The sequence below is a fragment of the Octopus bimaculoides genome, chromosome 21 (assembly GCF_046866305.1).
Source record: "Octopus bimaculoides isolate indiv1 chromosome 21, ASM4686630v1, whole genome shotgun sequence".
NCBI lineage: Eukaryota > Metazoa > Mollusca > Cephalopoda > Octopoda > Octopodidae > Octopus > Octopus bimaculoides.
This window is the reverse complement of record NC_142948.1, coordinates 37,854,601-37,872,411: the sequence shown is the minus strand read 5'-3', so window position 1 is coordinate 37,872,411 and position 17,811 is coordinate 37,854,601. Positions and strand designations below refer to the sequence as shown.

Genomic DNA, 17,811 nt, shown 5'->3' with positions numbered 1-17,811 from the left:
TCTGTTTATATTCTCTATTTAAATTAAATGAATTTTCGAGTGATGCCAAAGGTTTTGCTTTTCATTTTCTATTTTAATATGTGCGTGTGTATATACATATAGTTGCACAGTTAAAAACAAATACCCATATATATATATATATATATATATATATATATATATATATATATACACACACATACACAATATATATGTTTGTATGTATTCACACTACACTATCTTCCTTGAAGGAGTTTTTTTTTTTTTTTTGAAATGGTAAATATGGGACGAAAGTATTAAGGAAGCTATGAATGGCAGCATGAAATTATTGTTTGTTTGTTGTTTTAAAAATAAAGAAGCAGAATTTAACCCTTTCACTGTAGAAATCAAATATAGCCACACAAAGTTTCTTTCTCCTTCACAGCAAAATTTTAAAAAACAGTTTTATATTCCGATCCATATTTTTATGAAGAATGTCATGTCTGGAGCTGTTTTCTGTTGAGATATTCCAAGTTTATTACTGGGGCAACATAACTTGCAAAACATACCAAATTCTATTTTTTGTTTTTTTTTTGTTTTGGTAGATATTTAACATAATTACTGTAAATACCATAAAATTAAATTTCACATTTAAAATGTTAACGAGAAAAGAAATCTACCCACCCTTAATTGTTTCATTAATTGATATTACTCATTAATTAAAATTTTTTTTTTCTGAAGTGAGATACTAAAATTTAATACATAGGTAAAAAAAAAAAACATATCTATTATTTTTGTTGTTGATTTTTTAAATGTTTGGGGTTTTTTTTTCTGTCATTAACTGAATAAAAGAAACAGTTAATATATGTTAATATATGCAAGAAAAAACAATCAAATAAAAAAATCCAAGTGTTGATGTAACTCAATGTTGAAATTCCAATTCTGCTGGCATAAATGCCATTCTTCAACACCAATCAGTTTAGGATTTGAGTGACAAATTTGGCATTGAGATTAATGCCTTGACACAGCACACAGAAATTATTGTCACCTGGGAATATCTTTTTTTTTTTTTATCTGAGAGATTTTATTTCTTGTTTGACTTTCCATATAATGTAAATGATATATGTGTGTAGGTATGTGTGTGTGTGTGTGTGTGTGTGTGTGCGTGTGCGTGTGTGTGTATATATATATATATATATATATACACACACACACATTCAAATGGAAGGTCAAACTAGGCTGACCTGATCGTCCATATACATAATTTTAGTTGTTCAGTTAATGACAAATAAGAAGATTGTGATGATAATGATGATGATGATTTTTATTGTTGTGTTTGTTGTTGTAGTTTAACCCTAGGTCAACTGTGATCAAGCAAACCTATGATCAGATGTATTCCAGTGATGACTGTTCAGTTTTTTTTTATATTTTGTCACAATGATTGGGCTGTGGCCAATGCTGGGGCACCACCTTAAAGCATTTAGTTTAACAACTCAGTCCCAGTAATATTTTTTTTTTAAAGTGTGATACTTTTTCTATCAGTCTCTTCTGCTGAACCACTAAGTTAAGGGAACATAAACCAATACTGGTTGTCAAATGGTGGACAAGCCTAGACACATACATGTACGAATGTGTGTGTGTGTTTATATACACACACACATACATACAAACACAATACACACCCAGCAAGCTTCTTTCAGTTTCCTACTCCCAAATCCACGGCTCAGAAATATAGCAGAAGACACTTGCCCAAGGTTCCACAAAGTAGGACTAAAGCCATGGCCACATGGTTGGGAAGCAATAACAGTCCTTTCCACTTTAGAAGACAGTGAGATGTGACTTGAAAGTGCTTCGGTTGCTATATCTAGCAAATTGAGTAACCTCCTAGAGGCTGCCACATGATTATGACGATGATTATGATGGATGTAATGAAGTATGTTGCAGTGGTGGTGGTATGAGGAATTGCAGAGAATAATACAAAAGAAGCTTGAATTAATAAAAGGGATTTCAGCCCTCTTTAAATTAGCCCCTGAAAGCACAGTCAGGTTGAATGGAAATTAGAAATACAGGTAGTTTAATTTCTGATCCGAAGAAGCTCCCATACTTTGCAGCAGCAGTTTAGGAATACAGCAAGCGAAAGCCATTTGTGCAAAACTTAAGATTATAATTCTTTGTTGTGGTGGTGGTGGGGTGGATTTGAAGAATCCCTAGATACAAAATATGACTGTGGCCATTCTGAAGCACCACTTAGTATGCAAATAATTTTTTTCTTCCTTAAATAGTTCCTCTTCTTTACATTCAGTGGAATTTTTACAGGTCCAACTAGTGTTGAAGAATTTAATAAAATAACTTTGTCATTATTAATCTGGTATTCAGAATATAAATTAGCATGAAAATTTTAATGGGAGGTTTTAATTTAAATCACTTTAAAGCTTGAAGTTTGTATCACAGAACCAAAGACAGTCACAAGTCGGTCGGTACCAAAAAGGATCATTATTGTTATGATATTTCTGTTGAAATATCTTAACTTTTGTCATTATTAATCTGGTATTTGCAACATAAATTAACATGAAATTTTGATAGAAGCTTTTAATTTAAAATAGTTTAAAGCATGAAGTTTGAATTGTAGAATTAAAGGCAGTCTTGGACAGGTATCAGAAGGGTTAACCATTTTGTAATGATATTTCTGTTGAAATATGCTGCTTTTTTTGTTTCAAGTAATTTTGAAAGTAATGAAGAATTTAGTGAAATAACTTTGTCATTATTAAGATGGTGCTTGTTTGATGGAAGAGGTTGTTTGTTTTAATTCAACTTCAAACATGAAGAATGTATCGTAGAATTAAGGGCAGTCTGAGGCTGGTTTGTATCAGATGGCTTAACCCTTTTGTTACCATATTTTTGTTGAAATGCACTGCTTTTATTTCGAATGATATTGTCATTATTCGGTGTTTGGAACATGAATTAACATGAAATTCTGATGGTAAGTTATAATTTAGATCATTTTAAAACAAGAAGTTTGTTCCATAAAACTAGGAGTGGTGGTCTGAGGTGGATTGGTATCAAAAGAAGTTTAAGAAATCCTTGAAAAACTATCATCAGGTTAAATGGAAGTTAGAAATAGAAGTACAGTAAAACCATCCATTTAACAGACTCCAGTTCAACATACAGATATAACAACATCAACAATAATAACCCTTTCTACAGTAGGCACAAGACCTGAAATTTTAGTGGGAAGGGGGCTAAGTCGATTACATTGACCCCAGTGTTCAACTGGTACTTATTTTATCAACCTTGAAAGAAGTCGACCTCAACAGAATTTGAACTCAGAATGTAAGAACAGCCAAACTGTTGCTGAGCGTTTTTTTTTTGTTTTTTTTGCCAGGCATGCATACAATTCTGCCAGCTCACGACCTTAACAATAACATAGATAATATTAATGGTTTAAAATTCTGGCACAAGGCCAGCAATCTTTTTTGAGGACGAGGGGGTCAAGTTGATTAAATCAACTCCAGTACGCAACTGGTACTTATCTTATCAACCCTGAAAGGATGAAAGGTAAAGTCAACCTTGGTGGAATTTGAACTCAGAACATAGAGATGGACAAAAATCTGCTAAGCATTTTGCCCGGCATGCTAACAAGTCTGCCAGCTCACTGCCTTAATAATAATAATAATAATCATGCAATACTGTACTACCACTAGCATCACAGCAAAATACTTTTCAACTGTACATAGATTTAATATGCATGTAAATTTATGTAAACATACATTTTGTCTTGCCATGTGTGTATGTATAAGCACACACACACATATATATATATATCTGTGTGTATACACATACATACATACACACACATGGATAGATAGGTATATTATGTTATAGAAAAACGTTTTGGTTTGATTAAAAATTTACATGTTTCATTCATTAAAAAATTTGATATCTTTTATTATAATTTAATCATTTTAATTTTTCTTTTTGTGTTATAGTGTAATTTGTATTTAAGTTTTTTTTTTATAATTAATTTTTTTTTTAAAAATGACTCCCAGATTACCTCTGATTTAATGGACTCTCAGTATTAACAGACACATGATCTGCGCTGTTATGAGTCCATTAAATTAAGGGCTTACTGTAAGTTTAATTTCTGATCCAAAGAAGCTTCCATACTTTTCAGCAGTAACAAGCAGCAACAGCAGCAGCAACATCAGCAGTAATTTAGGAATAAAAAACAAAAACAAAAAAAAAAACAAGATTTCTTTACAAAACTGAAGTCTATATTGTTTTCTTTTCTTTTTTTCGTGTATGTTTGCAGTGACAAAAAAAATCAATTTTAAAGAAATATTTAATAAAATATTTTCATAAACTAAAAAATTCACTGCGAAATGTTTGCTGTTTTAATGAAGGAAACTAATTTACTTCCAAAAAAAAAACTTTCCAGAAAGTTTAAATCAAATATGGAGCTAGACTTTGGAAGAAATTATATAATTTTCTTTAGAGTTTCTTCTTCTTTGTGAAGTAGATATCACGGATTTTGCTGATAACCCATCTTTAGGCATACCAAATAAAAACACAGTCTTTGATATTCAGGCAAAATATGAATAAGAAAAATAAAACTTAAAGTATATATAAATATATATATATATATATATATATATATATATATATATATATATATATATATATATATATATAGATAGATAGATATACATATACACATATATATGTATATATACAATTATATACATAGATTTAATATGCATGTAAATTTATGTAAACATACATTTTGTCTTGCCATGTGTGTATGTATAAGCACACACACACACATATATATATATCTGTGTGTATACACATACATACATACACACACATGGATAGATAGGTATATTATGTTATAGAAAAACGTTTTGGTTTGATTAAAAATTTACATGTTTCATTCATTATTTTGCAAATATATATATATATATATATATATATATATATATATATTTATTGTTTTAAGTGTGTATAAAAATGTATGCGTACATATGTATATATATGTACCAATGTGTGCCTGTATATATGTATATTTCTATGTATACCTATGTATGTATGCATGTATCTATGTGTGAATGTGAGCAGTGTTAAACACTAATGGTATACTAATTAGTTACTCCAGTAAACAGAATGGTTACTTATTTCTCTGGGATTGGTCAAGTGTATAAACATCACTGATGAGACCTCAATAAGGATAGAAAATCGATTAAGGTTGTTCATCATTTTTTTTAGTCTACAGAGAGATAAGTAGAATCAACCTGTTTGTATGTCTATTATGCGTTTATATATATGTATCTGTATGCATGTGCAAATGCATTCATATGCACATTTATATTTATATATATCTAAATATCTGGTTATAGCTTTTTCAGTCTATTTACTATATAAAAGTATAAATATGCTTTTTTATCTATCAGCAAATAAGGTTAGACTTAAACCAAAAAAAAAGAATTAAAAATACCACACGTCTTCATTTATCTATCGTTGTCAGAAGAGAAAAAAAGAACTGTGAGAGAGAAAGAGTAAAAAGAAGGGAGAGAAAGATAGAGTGAGAGAAATAAAGACGTCTTCAAAAGGCAAATCACTGGGGTTTTTTTTTCGTTTGTTTGTTTGTTTGAGATTGTTAAGTTTTATTGGCTGGTTTCAAGTCGTTTATATCCACTCCTGTCTTATCTTTCAGATGTTGACACAAAGTTGTTAAGCAAAGATCCATAACTAAATCCAGAACGACTTGTTCTTCAGGTGAAAATTCTTCCTGCAGGTACATTCCAATCTGGTCTTTTGCTGCTGGACGATCAATGCCAATTTTCAGTCTTGTCAATTTCTACAAAGAAAGAGAAAAAAAAAATGAAATAATAATAATAATAATAATAATAATAATAATAATAATAATAATAATAATAATAACAATCTTTTCTGCAATATGCACAAGCCTGGAATTTGTGGAGAGGGGGGATAGTCAATGACACTGACCCCAGTACTTGACTGGTACTTAATTTATCGACCCTGTAAGGATGAAACCCAAAGTCGATCCCAGCGGAATTTGAACTCAGACCATAAAGATGGATGAAAAGCTGCTAAGCATTTTGGTCCAGCATGCTAACAGTTCTGCCAGCTTTTTGCCTTAATAATAATAAACACACACACACACACACACACACACACACACACAGGTGCAAGTGTGTGTTGCAGAGATAGGTTTGGGAGTGTGTTTAAAAAGTTTGCTTCCCAACCACAGGGTTTCAGGCTCAGTCCCACCACAGGGCACCTTGGGCAAGTGTCTTCAACTACAGCCTGAGAGTACCAAAGTCTTGAGAGTGGATTTCATAGAAGTAAACTGGAAGAATGTGAATATATATATATATATATATATATATATATATATATATATATATATATATATATGATTGTGTGTGTGTGTGTGTAGAGTGAGAGAGAGAGAGAGAGAGAGAGAGAGAGAGAGAGAGAGAGAGTGGGAAAGAGGGGATAGGGACGGTCATTGATAAAGAAAGGTGACCAACCTACCTCAGAGTCCAATGCATTCAACACAGACTTCACACCACTGTGTCCACTGCAAAAAACATAACAAATAAATAAATAGAGATTAGTTTAGTTACAAAAAGACAGTCCTTAAACAGACTGCATGTTGGTGGTGGTGGTGGTGGTGGTGGTGGTGGTAGTAGTGGTGGTGGTGGTGGTGGTGGTAGTGGTGGTGGTGGTAGTGTGCGTTTTTAGGGATCCCATTACATCATATATAAAGATATAATTTCATACTGTTCTTTTATTCTTTTAGTCGTATCAGTCATTTGACTGCGGCCATGCTGGAGCATCACCTCTCGTCAAGCAAATCAACACCCAGGACTTATTCTTTGTAAGCCTACGACTTATTCTATTCTATCGGTCTCTTTTGCCAAATTGCTAGGTTATGGGGATGTAAACACACCAACGTCGGTTGTCAAGCGATGGTTGGTGGGTGGGGGAACAAACAAACGCACACACGTTTGTTATTTTTTAAAACATGAAGAACCTAACAACCGAGCTGCATCTGCTGCCATGAGATATCATCGACCATAGTTAAATGCCAACCAAAGAATTACTGCATTGACTCAGAAAAGAAACACAACAGAATCAGTTTAAAAGATTATATAAACTGACTTTTTAAAGAATATCAGATTAAATCAGATTAAAAGATTAGCCCCTCAGACACACATATACACACACACATCTTGCACGTTAGGGCAATATATCATCTTGGTATAAGTACTATCGCACCTGGTCACACTTACAGACTTTTGATGACCTTTAGATGGACAGAAAGCAAAGAAATAAATAAGAACATCATTCAGTACAGAAAGAGAAAGGGAGAGAGAGAGTTAGGGAGAGGGGAAGGATAAGGAGAATAAGGGATAGAGGGGGAATATGAAGGTAAAAGAGAGAGAGGGACAGAGGGAAAAGAAAGAGAGAAGAGACACAGACAGAAAGAGAGTGGGCAGAGAGAGAGAGAGAAAGAGAAAGTGAGAAGGGAGAAATAAGAGAAAGAGAGAGAAAAGAGAGAAAGATGAGAGAGATATGTTGGATGAATGTGATCAACAACAGCAACAACAACAACATCAACAACAACAGATGTTCCATTAGTCGTAAACTTACTTGGCTGAGCCTCCATTCTTCAAAGCGATCTTGCCCATTCTGCGGCCAATGTCATCATGGATGAGGTAGACATTCTCTGGTGGGACATCGAAATGACGAGCTGAAAGAGACAATCAGTGAGAGAGAGGTCAAGTGGTGGCAGATGTAGTGGAAGCTTGTTTTGCAACCACAAGGTTTCAGGTTCAGTCCTACAGTGTGGCACTTGGGGCAAGTGCCTTCTGCTATAGTCCTGGGCCAACCGATGCCTTGTGATGGAAAACTGTGTAAACCCCTTGCCATCATCATCATCATCATTGAATATCTGTTTTCTATGCTGGCATGGGTTGGACAGTTTGACAAGAGCTGGTAGGCCAGAGGACTACACCAAACTTGATGCCCTTCCCAATGCCAACCACTTTACAGAGTGGACTCGGTGCTTTTTTTGTGTGGCACCGGCACCAGTGAGATGGCCAAGTAACTTACAAGACAAGGTTCTTCAGCTGAGGCAGGTGGAGCAATTATTGAGGAGGTTGGCTCTGTGTCAGGTGAAAAGAGGTTAGGGGACGAGTAAAGGGACAGGAATAAGTGTATGGATGTGTATGTATGTGTTGAGGGTATGTGTCTGGAGAGAGACGTGTGTGTGTGTGTGTGTGTGTGTGTGTGTGTGTGTGTGTGTGTGTGTGTGAGGGTGAGAGAGAATCTTTAGAAATTGTAGTCGAAAGAGATCTCCTTACCTGCCTTTGAAACACTGGTTCCATTTACCATCATTGGAATCTGTGGTTTCAGGAGAATCAGGCTGACATCGTCAAGTTTGCTCACAGCAACGTGTCCGGCCACAGTCTCTTTGTCGTCTTTCCATTGTAGTTTCAGCTCGTCGGCCAAACAGTCAAGAAGCTGCAGACCGACACTGTGTCTGGTCAATGATAGTTTATCATGGCCAAGACCAACGATCTGAAATTCAAGAAGAAACATTTGTGTGTATAACAAATGGTGTTGTGGTTTTAGGTTGGCGTTTAAAATGGATTCTGATGAAGAGAGGATTCAGTAATTAACTGGAAATAATTACAGGGTGAGATGGATGGATGGATGGATTGATGGTTTTGTGGATGGATAAATATACAGACTGACAAACAGATGAATAGCGAGATAAATAGAGAGATAGGTATATATATATATACATATATATATATTCTTGAGCGTCAAACTAATACACCTGTTTGTTGTTTATACACCTGTCTTTGTCTTTTGTTTTTCTGTAAATTTCAACTATATATATATATATATATATATATATTCTTTTATTCTTTTACTTGTTTCGGTGATTTGACTGTGGCCATGCTGGAGCACCGCCTTCAGTCGAACAAATTGTATGTATGTATGTTACATATTCTTTTATTGATGTAGTAACTGCCATTATTTTTATCATCATTGTTTTAACATTCACTTTTCCTGACAAGCCCAGGTCAGACAGAATTTTTTGAGTCATATTTTCCATGGCTTGGTACCCTTGGCTGTTGCCAACCCTTGTCGATTTCCAAGCAAGGTAAAATTTCATCATGGCCAGACATGTTTGCAAAGAATATTGGAAATAAATGACACCGTTTGAATTACAGTGACAATGATTTGCAACTTTCACACAGTGTCAAGACAAGGATACACCAACTCATGCACAGACACAAACATGCACAGACACACATATACATAAATACATACATACATTATACATACATACATTATACATACATATATACACACAAGCAAGCACATAAATGCAAAACATGGTGGTAAAAATGGTACTCAAATACCAAAGGCAAATCTGATATTTATTAAAGCCGAAAAAAATCATGACAAACTGTAACTCAGAGTTTCACATTACCATTCGTCAGACAGGTGAGATGACTGAAAATTTGTTCTGCTTCAATAAATAGTGTGTGTGTGTGTGTGTGTGTGTGTGTGCACGGCCACCAATTTTTTTTTCTTTCCTTCATTTCTTTTTTTAACATTAAAAACTGGTTATAACCGTAATCTGCACCAGCTGAAAGGTTGAAAGGTATTTGTAGAATATTTCATCAAGAAATACCCATTTTACTGAAAGTTATGAGGAAACGCGGTGGGGTGAGGGTGGTGGAGAGAGGGGGGAGGCCGAAGAGATTATCAACCATTTCTAGGACAGTGACCACATATGCTTGTATGTATGCATAATTTTGTGAAGGTCCGATTCCTTCTCATACATTGCAACGCAATTATAGAAAATTAAAATAGCGACAACATCGGTGAAGAATCATTGAGAATTTAAAATCAGTCCATCACTGAAAAAGAGGAGGTGCCTGATAATGTATTTCATGATTTATTTCATAAGTACTACACGTAACCCTAACCCTAACCTACACACTCACGATCACGGTTTCGATTCCCATACCGAGCGGAGCGTTGTGTTCTTGAGCAAAACACTTTTGTTTTTACGTTGCTCCGCGATCACTTCGACATCTAACTTGTTGCCTCACCGTTTTTTTGTACGGACAATATCGATTTGATGGAGCAAGTATCCAACACATGCAATTCATCGCTAAAACCAAATCATTTGTGCAGGTTGTTTACACCTCGTCGTCGTCTAACGACGAAGAGTCCGTATACGTACATACATATATATATACACACACATTGACATAGATGTATATATAAATATAAAACAATACACAATATAAATGGCTGCATACACACGTACAGACGTCCACACACACACATAGATATGTCTGTATAAGGAAGAATGCAGCAAAAACAATGAGTCATTTTCACGAACTCACGCATGTATTTGTATTGTATTATGTGTATAAATTATGAAGCTTCGCACCGAACACAATGGTCGTTTCACAAAGAACTGCACACACAAATGTATATGCGGTGTGTGTGTGTGTAGGTAGGTAGGTACGTATGTCCACGAATGTATGAAAGCACTTATATAACATGTAGGAACGTATGTTTATGTATACATGCATGTATGCACGTATGTACATATCTAGGCATTCGTATGTGTATGCATGTGTATAATGCAGGTATGTAACCATGTATCTCTCTCCATATACGCGCGTGTGAGAGAGAGAGAGAGAGAATATGGGTCACTTCACGACGAACACACTACACACAAATGTCTACATATGTATGTATGTGTTTTTATATATACATATATATACATATTGAGCACACACACACACTTGTATTGTTTATTATACGTGCATGAATGAATGATTCTACAACTAGCGCCGACAGCATCTTGCATAGGGCGTTCCTCTAACTTCAACGCATGCAGGTACACGTATGTCCACCCCATCTACAGCGGGGTGTGTCATAGAAGAGATTGACTTTTCCAAGACTACAGCAGTCTCAATTGTCACTTTTAAAAGTGCACGGAACCTTTTCCCAGACCTACCCACCTCTCTCTCTCTCTCTCTCTCTCTCACACACTCTTTCCGCTTAGGCCTCTATAACCCTCTCACCAATTCTCTCCTCCACCGGTTCTACCACTTTCATGTCCCCTTCCTCTCCTTCCACACTCTCTAGTGGTTTTGCTTTTAACCCTCCGTCCTTCCATACACACTCTTTCTTCCTTTGTCTACTCATCACCAATTCTCTCCTCCGCTTCCTCATACCAAACTTCTATCGTCTGCCTCTATCGTTTTACTTTCACTTCCTCCTACTTCGTCGTTCCGCCACTTTCCTTCTCCCTTAATTCCCCCCCTTCCTCTCTCTCCGTCTCAATCTATATAGTCTTCTTGCTTTTCACTCTCCGCCACTATTTTCTGTTCTCTTTCTCACTTTCTCCCTCTTCCCTTTTTCTCACTCTCACTAATCTTCTTCCTTTCACCTCTCCCTCTTCCCACTACTTAATCTCTCTCGCCACTCTCTCTCACGGCTTACATTGCACACAGGTCGTTGGCTCTGTTCCTGACGTAAAAGCGGCAATGCACGCAGCCACATGCATATCACAACACAGATGCATGATGGAAATAGACCCAAGCTAGGCTAGAACAATAACACTAGATTTAAAACACGGTAGGAATAAAAATAACAAACCCCAACTGTCGAAATACCTAATATACTATTTCTGTTCTACTCGATGTTGGATTCCTTTCCTAGTTTCAGTCCTTGCGGCCTTGCAGGAGCATTCTTTTTTCTTTCTTTTCCTCTTGTAGGCACAAGGCCTGGCATTTTGGGGGAATGGGCTAATCTATTATATCGATCACAATGCTCAACTTGTACTTTATTTTATTGATTCTGAAAGGATGACGGGTAAAGTCGTCGACCTCGGAGGAATTTGAACTCAGAATGTAAAGAGCCGGAAGAAAGACTGCTAACTAGCTGGTCCGGCGCTTTGTCAGTTCGCCGACTGGCACCTATTATTTTACGAATATTACTATTGACAGTAAAATAATAGGTAACAAACCAGTAATTCATTGGATATTTTCTATCCCTTAAGGTGATTATTATAATTTATATATATCACACTTCCAGGCTAATTGCATGTAATGTGTATAGTGCAACGAAATACAAAAATATATATTTAAAAAGATACATATAAAATCGCTGCTTGCTGCCAAGACTTTACAAAAAAAAAAAATCTAATTTTCCCAAATACACTCAAAGGAACTGGGATAAAAGTGGGAGGGTGGGGGAGCAGAGAAAATCCGTAAGAAAATCGATATAAATAAATAGAGAGAAATGAATGAATAGGTCGCCGGTTTACAGTTTCAAGAGTTTATCGACTGTCATCAGAGACAAAAGGCTAAAAATCAAAAAAATGCGTTAAATGTTTTTAATTTTTTATTATTACTTTTGTTGTTGTTTTATTGTTTATTGTGTATTTGCAATGCCAAGAGTCGTTTGTCCCTGTATTGTCCTAAACGTCCTTTTTTTTCTTTTTCTTTCTTTGGCCCTTGTGGTCAATAAAGAAAGTAAGGCGGCGATGCTAGCAGAATTCTTGATGGATCGGATAAAATCTTTAACGCTATTTCTTTCGGCTCTTTTTTAGTCGAACAAATGGATTCCAGGACATATATTTTGGGGCATGTCTGCTTGTTACTATGGAAACAGGTATAAATGTCTCTGTGGCTTACGATTGGTTATCAAATTCACTCACGAGGCATTGGTGGTCGGCCCGGGGACGAAATTTTTTTTTTCCCTCAAGAGTTTTGGACTCCAGTAATGAACTCATTTGCATACAGCCAATCAGAGTAGAGCCACCTTTATCCTTTCTTCCTTACTCTTTCCCTCTCTACTGGCAGACAGCAACTTCTAACTACCTGGCAGGCAAACGAATTACTCTTTTACTTGTTTCAGTCATTTGACTGCGGCCATGCTGGAGCACCGCCTTTAGTCGAGCAAATCGATCCCAGGACTTATTCTTTGTAAGCCTAGTACTTATTCTATCGGCCTCTTTTGCCGAACCGCTAAGTTACGGGACGTAAACACACCAGCATCGGTTGTCAAACATATACACACACACACATATATATATATATATATATATATACATATATACGACGGGCTTCTTTCAGTTTCCGTCTTGCCCAAGGTACCACGTAATAGAACTGAACTGGAAACCACATGGTAGCAAAACGAACTTTTTTAACCACACACCTATGTGTCTATACCATCGAGGTCCATCCACACCATGAAAATCAAACAGTTTTTGTCGTCATCGTCCTGGCAACAACTAAAAACAATTTCAACTGATCTCTGCTACAGCCTGTGTAACTTTTATGTTGGACAATATCTTTCTTAAATTATAATTAGATATCCATTTCCAAAATAATCTCGTCTGCTGGTTAATAATTAGCAAATGGAAAAAAATCAAACACCACTTACAATAATTAGTTTCGTTTGGGTCGGGGTATGTAATATATGGGGATGGGGAGCTGTTGCACTTTTCATTGACAATTCCACCGCTACAGATTCTGGAGAACCTCCCTCTATCTCTCTCTCACCCACCCCCAACCTCTGCTTACCCACATACCCCTACCTCTACCCCCCACCCTCAGCCTAACCCAAACCCCACCCGTGCTTTCCCCCACCTCCCAACACCCTCACATCACACCACGCTACACCATATCAATCTGTGCTGGGTCATGGTCGATCGCAGCCAAGTTTTGAGTCTCCGCAGAATGCTAAAAGATCTTCCGTCTTCACAAGAACTGGTCGGAAACACTAAAAGCAGTCTGAGCAATCGTTCAACATTTGCGAACAAGCGACGGGCTTCTGGTCGCATTTCACCGAATATTTTACGATGATCTACAATGATGATTTCCATAAAAAAAGTATTTCGTTCCTTAGTGAAAATTCCACAAGCTCTGGATATTCCATGATCACTTCAGCACAAAAATTTCCATTGAGTAAAATATTGATACAATGCTATAATATTATGGCAAATGTTTGGCGTGAGGAAGTGGTGAGAGTCCATTCAGGAAATGGCTGGTAATATTTTAACACTAAAGAGAGTTGGAGGGGATACAAATACTTCCTTGCATAAACGTCAGAAAACTAATTCCTGCATCGCATATTTAGAAGAAGCAATCCAATAGATAATTATTGCCTCGATTGGCACAGAGCCACTGTTTCGGGAAGAAGAGAACGAAAGAAATCAGCGTTGGATTATTGAATAGAAAATGCTTTGCGATATTTGTTCCAAGTTTTTTTTTTTTTATGGTTTGAGTTTGGACTCTGCCGAGGTCAACTTGGTCGCTTAACCTTTCATGTGAAAGATAAGAAAGTGCAAGTTGTCTGGATATTTATCATCCAACCAGAAACCAGTAGAAACATGTGCGAAGAGACTGAGATCAGACCACAGCCAAAGAGATGCTAATCTACATTGGAAGGGATATCACAAAACCCCCTATGCTTGAGAAGGGGTGTGGCTTAATGGCTGGATTATGCGGCTCACAATCGTACGGCTGTGAGTTCGATTCCCAGTGATATGTTGTGACCTTGAGCAAGACACTTTATTTCACGTTCCTCCAATCCACTCAGCTCAGCAGAAACTTTACTGGAAACTGTTGACTCCTGGCGGGATTTTGAAGCTCAGAATACAACACAAAGAAATGTAATGAAATACCACTTGGCATTTGTTTAAGCGCTCAACCGATTCTGCCCTTCCATTATCAGTTATCCACTTTGCTTGCAATACCATAAATATTAAATACAAAAACAACAACGGTATTTATATAGGAATGCAGCAGCGAAGACTGCCAAGTTCCTTAGTTACGTGTGTGTGTGTGTGTGTGTGTGTGTGTGATGTAATGTTTATCAGAGATCACGGGCGTAAAAGTACATCTGCACAAAACTAAGTAAAGCAAGAGTGAATCAGTGACTGTTGAAGTATAAATATAAAACTGTAGAGAATGTATTAAATGCCCATTGCTTTTGTTTGTATGCATAGACATTTGCATGTGTGTGTGCATAGATATATATATACATATACAAACATGCATATACTCATACATCCATATATATATATACATACAAATATATATGCTAATACATATACATGTGTGTGTATGAATAAATAAATATAAGATCCAAGGATCAAGGTGTAGGAAGAAAGTTAGCTTCAAGCAGTGAATATTTAAAAAAAAAAAGAACAACTTTGAGGGACAAAAGTGGTTTATTGAAATGGAAGGTGGTGGATTTTTTTTTTTTTTTTTATCAAAGTACGATAAATTGAAAAAAGTTCTTTTTATATTTCACAGCAGGTATGCGAATAAGAATACAAGAGTTTAGGAATGGAGTAGGAAAGATCCTAGCTACATATGTTTCGTAGCAAGCAGAACATCAGAAGTGGTAAACATCCAAGCAACGAGTACACTGCTGGCTACTCATCAGGCCAAGGCCATCTTGATAAAAAGCACCATTTTCTATAGCCCTGGGTCAGCCCCTAACCTCGTGAGTGAAATTGAGTAGATCAGAGCTATAAAGCAGTCCTACTGGATAGATTGTATCTGTAATTGAAACAGATATTACAACCTTGACACGGTCACCGAGTCTCGTGTTATTTGTGTCTTAGATTCATGGAAGGTGTAAATGTGCTTGGCTGCTTAGATTGTGATTCAGGAGCAGATAACACAACTGGTGTTCATATGTTTATGTCCTTGTAACTTAGCAATCAGCAAAAGAGGTTGATAAAATAAGTACTAGACTTTCAAAAAATAAGCACAGGGGACGAGGCAGTCATTTAACTGAAAGTCTACAAGGCATTGCCCCAGTCTAATGGCTGAAACAAAACACGAAACATAAGATATATCCAAGTATACATACATACCCATATATATATGTGTGTGTGTGTGTATATATTTCAAGAGAACTTTCCATACAGTGTGTGTGTTTGTGTGTGTGTGTTTGTGTGTGTGCACAAGGTGAAGACTGGATTAAGTTATTCTAAAAGTATATGGAGATTGATGGATATAAGAGGGTGGGTGAGCTGCTTCCAGAGAGGGAGAGAAAATAGGTAAATAAAAGGAAAGTAAGACTGCGGAGAAGAGGGGGGAGGGAAGAAGCATGATGAAGAAGGGAGAGAGAGAGAGGGGTGAAGCATGAAATAGAGAGACAAGAACGAAGTAGCAAAGGAGAGAGAGGGGAAACATACATGAAGTGGGAGAAAGCAGAAGAGACACAGATAGAGAGACAGCAAGAGAGAGTGAGAGAGAGAGAGAAAGAGAGAGAGAGAAAGAGAGAGTGATACGAAAGAAGAGAGGGGCTAATCAAACAATCATTTGGTATTCAAGAGAAACTGACGGGGGGGGGGGACTCGCAAAGAGGCTACCAGACTACAGACTAAGGGGGTTGGGAGCTATGCTGCTGCTGTTGGCATGGTCTGTGTACTTATAATTCAACAGCTGAATTCGTTTAGCTCTCTGTAGGAGGCATGACCTAATTGCTGAGGAAGAGAATGGGGGTCGATTGATGAATGAACTGCAAGGGAACAATGAGCCTTGGTGGTTTAGCCCTGGATCATTAACTATGATTGGGTGGAGGCACATGGCTCAGTGGTTAGGGTATTAGACTCATGATTCTAAGATTGCCGTTTCTTCTTCTTCGACTCTTGGACCAGGTGACCATGTGCTCGCCACCTTTGAACACAGAATAACAATTCTTTCTACCTAAAGGCACAAAGCCTGAAATTCGAGGGGAGGGGACTAGTCGATTACATTGACCCCAGTGCTCAACTTGTATTTACTTTATCAATCCTGAAAGGATGAAAAGCAAAGTCGACATTGGCGGAATTTGAACTCAGAACATCAAGATGGACGAAATACCACTAATATCACTAAGGGTGTGGCTGTGTGGCAAGAAGCTTGCTTCCCAGCTACATGGTTCTAGGTTCAGTCCCACTGTGTGGCACCTTGGACAAGCATCTTCCTCTATAGCCTCAGGCCAACCAAAGTCTTGTGAGTTGATTTGGTAAACGGAAACTGAAAGAAGCCCATCGTGTATGCACATATACATATATATGTAGTCGTGTGTGTGTCTGTGTTTGTCCCCCCACCCACCATCACTTGACAACTGATGCTGATGTGTTTATGTTTCTGTAACTTAGCAGTTCGTTAAAAGATACCAATAGAATTAAGTACCAGGCTTACAAAGAATAAGTCCTGCGTTCGATTTCTTCGACTAAAACCCTTTAAGGCAGTGCTCCAGCATGGCCCACAGTCAAATGAGTGAAACAAGTAAAAGAACGAAATGTCACTTTTCCCTTTGCCATGTGCCATCAGTTGTCTCATCTGGAACTCTGGACATTATCAAACGCTGGGGTTCCCAACCATTTTCATCCTTTCGGGGTCGACTAAATAAGTACCAGTTACGCACTGAGGGCAATGTAATCGACTTAATTCCTTTGTCTGTCCTTGTTTGTCCCTCTACGTTTAGCCCCTTGTGACCAATAAAGAAAGAAAGAAAGAAATATTCAGGCCAGATCTAAAACCAGGATCGTTTTAGGGAGCTGCACCAAAGAAAAAGCTAAACCCAAGTCAATTAAAACCCTTTGGGGGCTGCTGGAAGGAGGATTGGGGGCTGCAGTTGAATACAGTTGATTTTAGTGTGTAATTCTTTTTTTTTAAAGGCAGTTAAAGCAAGTGATTTCATGGAGACATAACTGCTATTTCTAGCAGATCAGATACACATACACACACACATATTTATGTATTTATATTT

At 36.9% G+C, this 17,811-nt stretch overlaps 1 protein-coding gene across 1 annotated transcript in view; it reads right to left on the bottom strand.

The window, feature by feature from the left end:
- Positions 1-5,475: 5,475 nt before the first annotated feature.
- Positions 5,476-17,811, bottom strand: part of LOC106877789 (putative peptidyl-tRNA hydrolase) — a 29,595-nt gene continuing 17,259 nt past the window's right edge. Inside the window, exons 2-5 of the mRNA XM_089339159.1 lie at positions 8,349-8,565; positions 7,636-7,735; positions 6,514-6,559; positions 5,476-5,812 (exon numbers count right to left, since the gene is read on the bottom strand). Coding sequence (XP_089195285.1) covers positions 5,612-5,812; positions 6,514-6,559; positions 7,636-7,735; positions 8,349-8,565 — 564 coding nt within the window. The 3' untranslated portion in view covers positions 5,476-5,611. The remainder of the gene's footprint in view (positions 5,813-6,513; positions 6,560-7,635; positions 7,736-8,348; positions 8,566-17,811) is intronic.